The sequence below is a fragment of the Sinocyclocheilus grahami genome, unplaced genomic scaffold (assembly GCF_001515645.1).
Source record: "Sinocyclocheilus grahami isolate Dianchi unplaced genomic scaffold, SAMN03320097.WGS_v1.1 scaffold841.1, whole genome shotgun sequence".
Taxonomy (NCBI): domain Eukaryota; kingdom Metazoa; phylum Chordata; class Actinopteri; order Cypriniformes; family Cyprinidae; genus Sinocyclocheilus; species Sinocyclocheilus grahami.
In genome coordinates this window covers 44,521-54,853 of record NW_015506020.1, presented here as the reverse complement: position 1 = coordinate 54,853, position 10,333 = coordinate 44,521, and the positions used below count along the sequence as shown (strand labels likewise).

The 10,333-nt window shown below is 36.9% G+C and overlaps 1 protein-coding gene across 1 annotated transcript in view; it reads left to right on the top strand.

Moving 5' to 3' along the window:
• LOC107562805 (bromodomain and WD repeat-containing protein 1-like) overlaps positions 1-10,333 on the top strand; it is a 43,993-nt gene that overhangs the window by 14,279 nt on the left and 19,381 nt on the right. The window contains exons 6-8 of the mRNA XM_016247529.1: positions 7,743-7,806; positions 9,347-9,532; positions 9,648-9,831. Coding sequence (XP_016103015.1) covers positions 7,743-7,806; positions 9,347-9,532; positions 9,648-9,831 — 434 coding nt within the window. The remainder of the gene's footprint in view (positions 1-7,742; positions 7,807-9,346; positions 9,533-9,647; positions 9,832-10,333) is intronic.

The window sequence follows — 10,333 nt, the reverse complement described above, 5'->3', positions numbered from 1 at the left end:
GTTGCATTGCATCGCGCCGTGTAAACATAAAACCATGTCATGCATTTGTGATCGGAGAAATGACAAACAGCAAGCGCTACTCTACACTGATGATTCAAACGAGAGTTTTGGGCAGTGGCAAATTCTTTAAATATAAAAAAACGTACTTGCAGTCTGTGAGTCAGAACAGCCGGCATTGTAGTCTATTCTACCAGGATCAGGAAACAGTCCTCCATAAAATGCGCTAGACACATCTGAATATTTGGGTTGAACTGTTCTGGAACAGTGTTGGAAATACAACTTAACCACTGATTTCTAGTCATATCCTCTTTTGGAAGACCAAACAAAGTAGTTTCGCTTTCACTATGAAACACAGCGTCACACATGGGGGGCCTAGAGTGAGCGGAGGCCGGCTTGAGTGAGCAGAGGCAGGCAGGCTTGTGAACGGCGCGGCCAGTGGATTCGACGAAGGAGGCTTGCGGCAACCACATGTGACGACCCCGGGCTGGACTCCACTTCGTCCACAGTGAAAGCCGATCCGGCGATTTTATGTACTTCCTCAGTGACCAGCACAGATCAGCTCCAGGCAGGACGAAGCAGATATCATCCTCTTTTGGAAGACCAAACAAAGTAGTTTAGCTTTCACAACGAAACACAGCGTCTCCACGACATGGCGACGGCAACAATACTACAACCAGAATAAAAGTTACACCTTCTTTCTTTGCGTGAACATTTGGGTGGCGTTATGCAAATCTTCCCACATAGTGACGTAGACATGTGGGGCGTGTTAGAACGAGCAGTTTTAGATAGGCTTGGCTGACTCTTTATAAAGAATAAAGAGAAAGGAAAAATTTAAATCGCATCATATGACGGTGACCCCTTTAAATTTTGTAAATATGTACTGTATGTGTGTCTTTAAATATACATAATAAATAAACACAGTACACACACATATATTATGTACACAATAACTTTTATTTTGGATGCGATTAATCGTTACCCAGCACAAAACAAAAAAAAACTACTTTGTTCAACAATTCGTCATCTCCGCGTCACCCTGGTGCCATTTTGGACCGAACAGACTGAACAGGACAGACATTTTGGACACAGAACAGCATACACCGTTTACGTTCAGTGGATACTCTCCTAAATGGTGCCAGGGAGGCGGCGAATTGTTTAATAAAGTCGTTTTATTTATTTATTTTTTTTGCTCACAAAAAGTATTCTCGTAGCTTCGTAAAATTACGTTTCAACCCCTGATGTCACATGGATTATTTTACCGATCTCCTTGCTACGTTTATGGACTTGGATCATTGCTGTCTATGGGAGGGTCAGAGAGCTCTCAGAATTCATCAAAAATATCTTGATTTGTGTTCCGAAGGTGAACGAAGGTCTTGCGGGTTTGAAACGACACGAGGGTGAGTAATTAATGACAGAATTTTCATTTTTGGGTGAACTATCCCTTTAAAAAATGTAGGTATTCTTTATAATTGAGCACCAACTCTTAATGTTAAAGCTGCAGTCCGTAAGTTTTTTCCTCTTTGTCGCCATCTCTGTTTGAAAACCTGCAATTGCAGCTGTGTGTGGAATTATCTAGCTTGCATGGGTTGTGAGTCAGCACGGCTCCAGTGCGGATGAATCTTATGTTCTGAAGAGTATGTGTGGCAGTCAGTCACCGCATGGGTGTGGATATTGTACTTCGCAATCACAGATTCTAGCCCAAGTCTTGGAATATGACTCAAATAAGCACTTTCACCGGATATTGTCATCTGAGCAAGTAAGTAACAAGTCTGCCACGTTTGTTCTGACCAGCTGAGGAAAAAAGCATTACAATAAATCGCGCTGGCAATGAATCGCCTGCGATTTTGTGTAGCTTGTCAGTGAACCACGGCTCTCTGTAGTAAATGCCACTCCATCTGAAAGCACGTGCTGGAGATTTACTACTAATCACAGGAGCGGCTTTACTGACGAGATGCGCATGAAAATCGCATTCGATTTTTTGCACAGCCCTACTTTTAACCCAAAAATCAAATTATGCTCCCTTCGAACTGGTTGTCTTTCAAATACAAATCTTGTGTAATCCCAGGCTATTTGTAATCAGAAGCACATTTAAAACTGGAATATAATTTAATTTCATTCACATGTTTCATAAACACATAGTCCTTTCTGGATTACAATCAGCCATCAAAATGATACATTTAATTATTCCAGCTGCTGTGAGAAAAGGCTATAAACGATCCGCCACCTGCAGGATCCTCACATGCGATAACCTAGTAGCCGGGACAACTTCTTTGTTTACAGATGTGACGTAATGACGCAGCGCCATGCTCGAATTTCCCGCGAAAACATACCCGTACCACTCAAATTAGAAAACATTATTATAAGCTTACCGTTGTGAATCGGGCTAAAGTAAGGCGATAGTTTCGAACACTGGCTGGTTATGTACTTGCTCAAATATTGATTTCGGATCATTTTTAACCAAAAAAAGTTACGGACTGCAGCTTTAACGTCCACTGACAATTTACTTATTTTAGCATTTCCAATTACTAAGCCAGTTGTTAAGATTTTTCAAACCATCTGCTCTAAAATTTCTCCGCTTGGACTTCACAACATAAAATGTGACCACATAAAGTAGTGGGAATGAATTCTTTATTTGTGACCACAATATCTATTTTAAACTGCGTGCCGTGTGAAAATCGTGGCTAGGCCTACATTGTACAAATTTCTTGCATTGGTTTAGGGCAGGAAGTGGAAGCAAGAGTGGAGGGCTGGATTGGAAATCAAGCTCAAATCACTTGTTCCCTTGTTTAGTTAAAGCTTGACCACTTTGTGCTAGTTTGTCACTTTAATTTAGTTAAGTTGTGGCTATGATGAACTAATATTTTCCCACGATTGTTCTATACTAATTTGTGGCCATGATTTAACTAAAAGGCAAAAAAAAAATGGTAATAATAAATAAATCTAATAAAAATTCAATCATACAATAGTTTTTAACATGCCCCATGTAATAAATAGTATTTAACCCTTTAAGCCGGAGCGGGACACCTCCCACACGAAACAATTCATAATCAAATTACTAAGCAAACCCTGAATGGAATAACACAAAATATAAATGATAAATTACAACAACAAAAAAATAATTTACAAAATATGTTTTTTGTGCCATTTACTCTGTCAGAAACATCATACAGCTCAGATAGTCATGTCATATGTTACCCTGGACCAGCGTCTCTGGGGTATTTTTTTTTTATGCTAAAAATCATTAGGATATTAAGTAAAGCTCATGTTCCATGAAGATATTTTGTTTTTCTTTTCTTACCGTAAATATATCAAAACTTAATTTTTGATTAGTAATATGCATTGCTAAGAACTTCATTTGGACAATTTTAAAGGCGATTTTCTCAATATTTTTTTTTTGCACCCTCAGATTCCAGATTTCCAAATAGTTGTATCTCGACTAGGGATGGGCGATATCTTATCGTTTGCGATATACCGGTAAAGATTCTCCACACGATAAGAATTCGTCTTCCCACGATAATAACCATAAAGTCTAGTAGTTGACATCCGACTGTGTGGAGTGACGTAAAGGAAGGCGGACGTGAAATTGAGCAGCTCCTCCTACAATCTGGAACAGGTTTGAATAGGGCTGTACAGTGCGACAGAAACCGGTCTGAGCCTTGAGTAAATGTACTACAGTAGCACGTGTGCGACACAGTTTTACATGTGTATGAGTCGTTTACAAACCTGTTGTCCAACAAAGATATTTTAATTTATTGAAGTGCTTTTTCTTCATATTAACTTCATAACATAGTCGAGTGTTTGAAATAACTTATTTTTGTGATCAGACGTGGTTTCGTATCACAGAATAAGGCAGAAATACTATTTTATAGCGTTATATATAGTGATAAAGGCTATGTCGATTAGCATTGCATTATAAATATACTCTATCCTTATAAAAAATACCCAAGATTGCTTGAAGAACACAGATACCATATATTTTGTGCAATCGCATGTTTATTGTCTTCAGGTTTCCTCAGTTAAAATTTCTCTGTCTGCATTTTATTCAGCTACAGCGATCACTGGATCTTCCTGGAGCATTACTTCTGCTATGCATATGTGGAGTTTCTGCACAAGGGCGCCCTCCAACTTCCAGGATTAATTAAACAGTCATTACATTACGTGTGTACTGCTCACAACACCCTATTTTGGGTAAAAATAGGAAAAATAATACTTTTCTCTAAAGAAACAGGATTCCCTAAATTATCGTCATTGATATCGTTATCGCAATAAATATCAGAAATTATCGTGATACATTTTTAAGCAAATATCGACCATCAATAATCTCGACCAAATATTGTCCTGTCCTAACAAACCATACATCAATGAAAGCTTATTTATTCAGCTTTAAGATGATGTATAAATCTCAATTTTGAAAAATTGACACTTAAGACTGGTTTTGTGGTGCAGGGTCACATGTCATTTGAACGGTCTCATCAAGTAGAATAAAACAAGCATAATTGTTTGGGGCTTTGAATAAACTGGAGTGAGTTTTTGTACAAGAAGTCACCCCCAGACCCATATGAAAATAATATATTGATGTCACCGTTTTACTTGTTACTTCACAAAACATGATCAGATCATGGAAAAATAGACACCATTTTTTTAGAGCAGATTCTCCTGATTAAAAAGAGCCCAAAATCCGTCATTTATATCTAAAGATATTCCTCAAGAATGTATAACACACATAAAACTGCACAGGCGGCATGTAGCTTAGCCAAAAAATCTAAGGTAGCTGTCATGTAGCGTTTTCACTCCTAACTTCATGAAACATGCACATTTCATAGAAAACCACACCTCATTATTTGCAGAAAATTATCCCGATTTAAAAAGTCCAAACTCACCATAATCCATCGTTCAGATCTAAAGATATCTCTCATAGAGGTATAACGCATAGAAAAGAATTAGGTAATGTAGCTTAGCAAAAAAATCAGAGGTTGCAGTCCGGTGGCGTTTTAGCTCATAGCTTCACCAAACATGCATAGATCTTGAAAAACCACACAGAATTATTTTCATATAATATATTTCATTCTCCCGATTTAAAAAGAGCCCAAATTTACCATAATCCGTCAATGAAATCCAAAGATATTGCTCATATTGCTGTAACACATAAAACCCAACGGATGCGCTTCAGGCGCAGCAGGACAAATAACTGTAATTTCACTTTGTGCTTTTATTTGTAACTTCATGAAACATGAATAGATCATGGAAAGCGTCATTATTTTCAGAAAATTCTCCTGATTAAAAGGAGCCCGAACTCATCACAATTCGTTCATTAGATCTAAAGATATTCCTTATGATGTTATCACACACATTAAACCATTAAATTAAGAAAAATATAGGTAACATTTTGATTCATAACTTCATGAAACATGCATAGATTGTGTAAAATGGCACATTATTATTTTCATTATTTTCAAATGAGCCCAATTATACTATAATCTGTCATTTAAATCTAAAGATATTTGTCATCGAGTTATAACACATAAAAACTCCAAATGCGCACATGCTGTTACTTTCTTATGGTTTTTTTACGCTTATCATTTCATGAAACGTGCTCCGATCGTGGAAAATGGCATATCATTATTTACAGCAGATTCTCGCGGTTGAAAAGTCCAAAATCAAACCAATCCATTGCGTCTTTCGTGTGTAAATCATGCCTAAACCTATTAATTGAATAAATCAGTTGGAGAGCTCTATTGAACACTTGGCAAGCAGAATGTAAAACTTTAAATATTTCTGTGTATTTTATCTTTTAACAGTTGACCCTGAGAGGTCAGCTAAATATCTACAGCGGATCTAAATATTTATAATTAATTATAACTAGTTATGATTAATTATTCATATTTCCCCATGAGCTGATTCGCTACATATATAACTTTTTTTTTAATAATTAGGTATCATTTTAAAGCTTAGGAATTCAGCTTTCGAATGCATCCATCCAACGAATTTTGATCAACTCTTAACCAGTGCTGCCTAGTTCCTCTAAACCGGCGTGTACCGCCGGCGGGCGCCCCCTAGCGAAGAAACCAATAAGCATATTTTTCAAAATCACTGTGTTGATCAACACAAAATAGGTGTCATTTGAAAGCTTGGAGTCTGACCTTTACAATGCATGTGGTCACTTTGATTAACTCCTAAGTAGTGCGGAGTTATCTGCGGATAAATAGAAGAAACATTTTTCATAATTTATGAAAAATGTTTTTGTGCAATGTACGCTAATATGTCAGAAACATCATACAGCTCAGATAGTCATGTGTCATATGTCATTTGAAAGGTCTCATCGAGTAGAATAAAACGAGTATAATTGTTTGGGGCTTTGACTAAACTTGAGAGGCATTACTTCAAATAAAAAAATAAGAGAAGGGCTACCTTGGTTCCAAATGCTGTAACTTTCGATTACTTCATGATATCACCACAAAATTTAATTCACGTACAGCACATATGTTGGGGAACATCACCAAAAAAAATTTTTTCTCCTACCTTATTTTACCTTAGAATAAGAATATGAAATATTTCCCTTGACCACACTAACTTTTCTTACATTTTATCAACTATTTCTCAACATGAGAATATTCAGATGCAAAGATTTTTTAATGCTGTAACTTTCGATTACTTCATGATATCACCACAAAATTTAATTCACGTACAGCACATATGTTGGGGAACATCACCAAAAAAAAAAAATTTCTCCTACCTTATTTTACCTTAGAATAAGAATATGAAATATTTCCCTTGACCACACTAACTTTTCTTACATTTGATCAACTATTTCTCAACATGAGAATATTCAGATGCAAAGATTTTTTTCCCCCCTAAAAATATAGAAATATTTCTATCAAACGATACCTACCTTTTGACTGTCCTTGCTACGGTCTTGGAGTTAGGAGTCATTATTTTTGTGTATGGCACTCAGAAAACAACAGTTTTAAAAATGCCTTCAGGGAGTCGAGAGCTAAACAAAAAGGCCTATTTTGTTACAAAAAATACTGTAACTTTTGGATACTTTTTGCTATCACCACAAAATTACAAATACAGCTAACATGCTGGGGAACATCATCAAAAAAGAATTTTCCTCCTACCTTATTTCTGTCCTGAGATATTGAATGTCAAATTAGACAGATATGAAAAATGTATTGAACACTCAAATTTCTTACATTTTATGAGCTATTTCTCAGCAGGAGAATGTCAAAATGAAATATTTTTTCCCCTGAAATTACAGAAAGATTTCTATCAAACGATACCAACCTTTTGACTCTCTTTGCTACAGTCTTCGAGTTATGAGTCATTATTTTTGTGCATGTCACTCAGAAAACAACAGTTTTAAAAATGCCTTCAGGGAGTCGAGAGCTAAACAAAAAGGCCTATTTTGTTACAAAAAATACTGTAACTTTTGGATACTTTTTGCTATCACCACAAAATTACAAATACAGCTAACATGCTGGGGAACATCATCAAAAAATAATTTTCCTCCTACCTTATTTCTGTCCTGAGATATTGAATGTCAAATTAGACAGATATGAAAAAAGTATTGAACACTCAAATTTCTTACATTTTATCAGCTATTTCTCAGCAGGAGAATGTCAAAATGAAATATTTTTTCCCCTGAAATTACAGAAAGATTTCTATCAAACGATACCAACCTTTTGACTCTCTTTGCTACAGTCTTCGAGTTATGAGTCATTATTTTTGTGCATGTCACTCAGGTCCCAGGAAGAGAAAACATTGCAGATGAGCATCTAGTCCCTCAACTGGGCTACGTCGCTACAAGTAAGTTCCCTACTGTTGTCATAACATTTTTGTAGCGTGTCCCTAGTTCACTGTTGACTGCTCTAACATGACGTGGAGTACACTGTAAACAGCACTGAAAAACCAGTTTCAGAACTGGTTCCTTTGTTTAAAAAATAAAGTGTGATGCACCAAATTGATTGATATATTTTTTTATAACTAAAACTGAAATTTTAGGCTAAAATAAAGCTAAAAGCTTACAAACCAATAAATCAATTTATTTAATAATCAGTACTCTTATTATTTAGAGTAATTTAAATTGCACACAAGGCAGTTTTATAATAACTTATCATTAGTTTTTTTACTGTCATTTCATTGTTGAAAACAATTGTGACTGTAATTGTTTTCATGAAAGATTTACTCAAACATAGATTGCATTAAACAATGAAGATTTCACTATCAGGTTAAGCAAAAATATAATTAATATGTAATACATTTTAGTAAAGTACTCCTATAGTATTTCTAGCGAACTAATGAGTTTATGGACATTGAATGGCTTTCCTGAGGTAAATGTTAAATTACATTACAACATTAGCCCCTTTCACACATACAGACTTTACTGGTAAATTACCGTTAAGAGATCGTGTGTGAACAGGACCTTTTCCATAAATACCGATAAATTCGTTCTGGCAATTTACTTCCAAAAAAATGGGAAGTTGTAACATTACCAGTAAATTGCCGCAATGATGCTGTGTGTGAACACAGAATGAAGATTACCGGTATGAGAACATACGAGTTCAGAACGCGCTGATGTAAGACGTCTACCCCGGGCCAATCCAGAGCCATTGAAATTCAAACGTCAGTGGCTCCGGGCCAATCATAGCATTCTGAAAGATGACGCATTTACTCCACGCTGTTTAGTTCGGTTTGAAGTGGTGTAATGCGATTTCTCTGGGCCTAAAGCAACTGCATTAATGTTAACGTTTGACACAAAAAATAAAACGATCAACAGAAACACTGACCCCTCCATGTTTACAAACAACATCAGGAGGCGCAGCCATTAAGAGGTCATTTCTGGTTAATGATGTCACATAATTTACTGGTAATTTGAAACCGATGTGTGAATGGTGCTTTACCGATTAAAAAAAAAAAACCCGGAACATTGTTGCCAGTGTGAACAGCGCATTTTTGCATTTACTAGTAAAGTCATTCCGGTAACTCCCAAGATGTTTATTTACATCTTTCCGCAGTTAAAACACTGATTAAGCGATTACATGAGACATGATACTTTTCAGTAAGTTGTACTGTTTCTTTTCAACATACCTTCTGATGTTCATTGATGTTTATTTTGCATGTACTTTGCACTGCTGTTTGAACGGCGGTAGCAACAGCGATCTGTCACACCAAATTAAAGAGCACCAAAAACCACATTTATTGTTTGAATTCCATGATAAAACTAACAGATCGTAAAGCTCAGAAGTTGTCATATAAAAAATAACAAAGCACAAACTTACAGGCACAGGCAAGAAAACTATATTATCATATGGAGTGTTTCTGATTGCCACCTTTAAAAATGTTTCAGGTGATGGTGAGGTCGTGGAGCAGGTGATCAGTCAGCAGTCTGCGGAGAGCGAGGAGGTTCGTCACAGCACCTTGGATTTTGCCATCCACCAGCTTCAGCAGCACCAGGACAGACAGGTTGCAGCTCATCCAGAGGGTGGTGTTCCTGCTCCTGCCCGTGTGCCAGAGCCTGGAACTCCCCGCAGAGGTGCCTATAAGTTGAACTCCATTAGCATGTAGTCTTAGAGCGACATCCACTTCTGTAAATTTGCAGTCGAAGCTCCACAGAGTTTCATCTAATGTAGCTGCATTTGATTGCACAGTGTCACTCAACGAGCGCATGGACGTTCAATCTCCACCTAATGTGGGTTTACGGCGCAGTGGACAGGTAGAGGGAGTCCGGCAGATGCACCAGAATGCTCCACGCAGTCAGATGGCCACAGAGAGGGACCTTCAGGCCTGGAGACGCAGGGTGGTGGTGCCTGAGCTTACAGCAAGTGGCTACAGGTTCCTATTCCATTATTTTATCTATATACAAATTACACATGCAGGTATTCGGAAATGATATATCATTATAATGAACTTTAACAGTATTGTCATCGCAGCCACAACATACTATCAATAATTTTAGATGCCATATTACAAATTTAGATGTCTAAAATGCATTTTTAGAATGCTGCTTTTCCATTAATCATTTTTAAATTAACAACACGGTGTAAAGAGGCATACGCTCAAACAACCTCAACATGAAAATCCAAATTCACTTTCTGACAGTAGGTGGCGCTTAGAAAGGCAGAAATAATATGGTAAGCCCTGTAAATAAAACAGGCTGCGCAACTTTGTTTCTGGCCCGCATGTCAGGGAGAAGGAAGTCAAAAAGTATTTACACTTTAAGGGGCCATTTACACAATGTTTTCAGCCAAAAACAGGAAACTTTTTATGCATTTTGCCTATTCGTTTACACGACAACGGTGTTTTGGGGACTGAAAACGCATATTTTTGAAAGTTT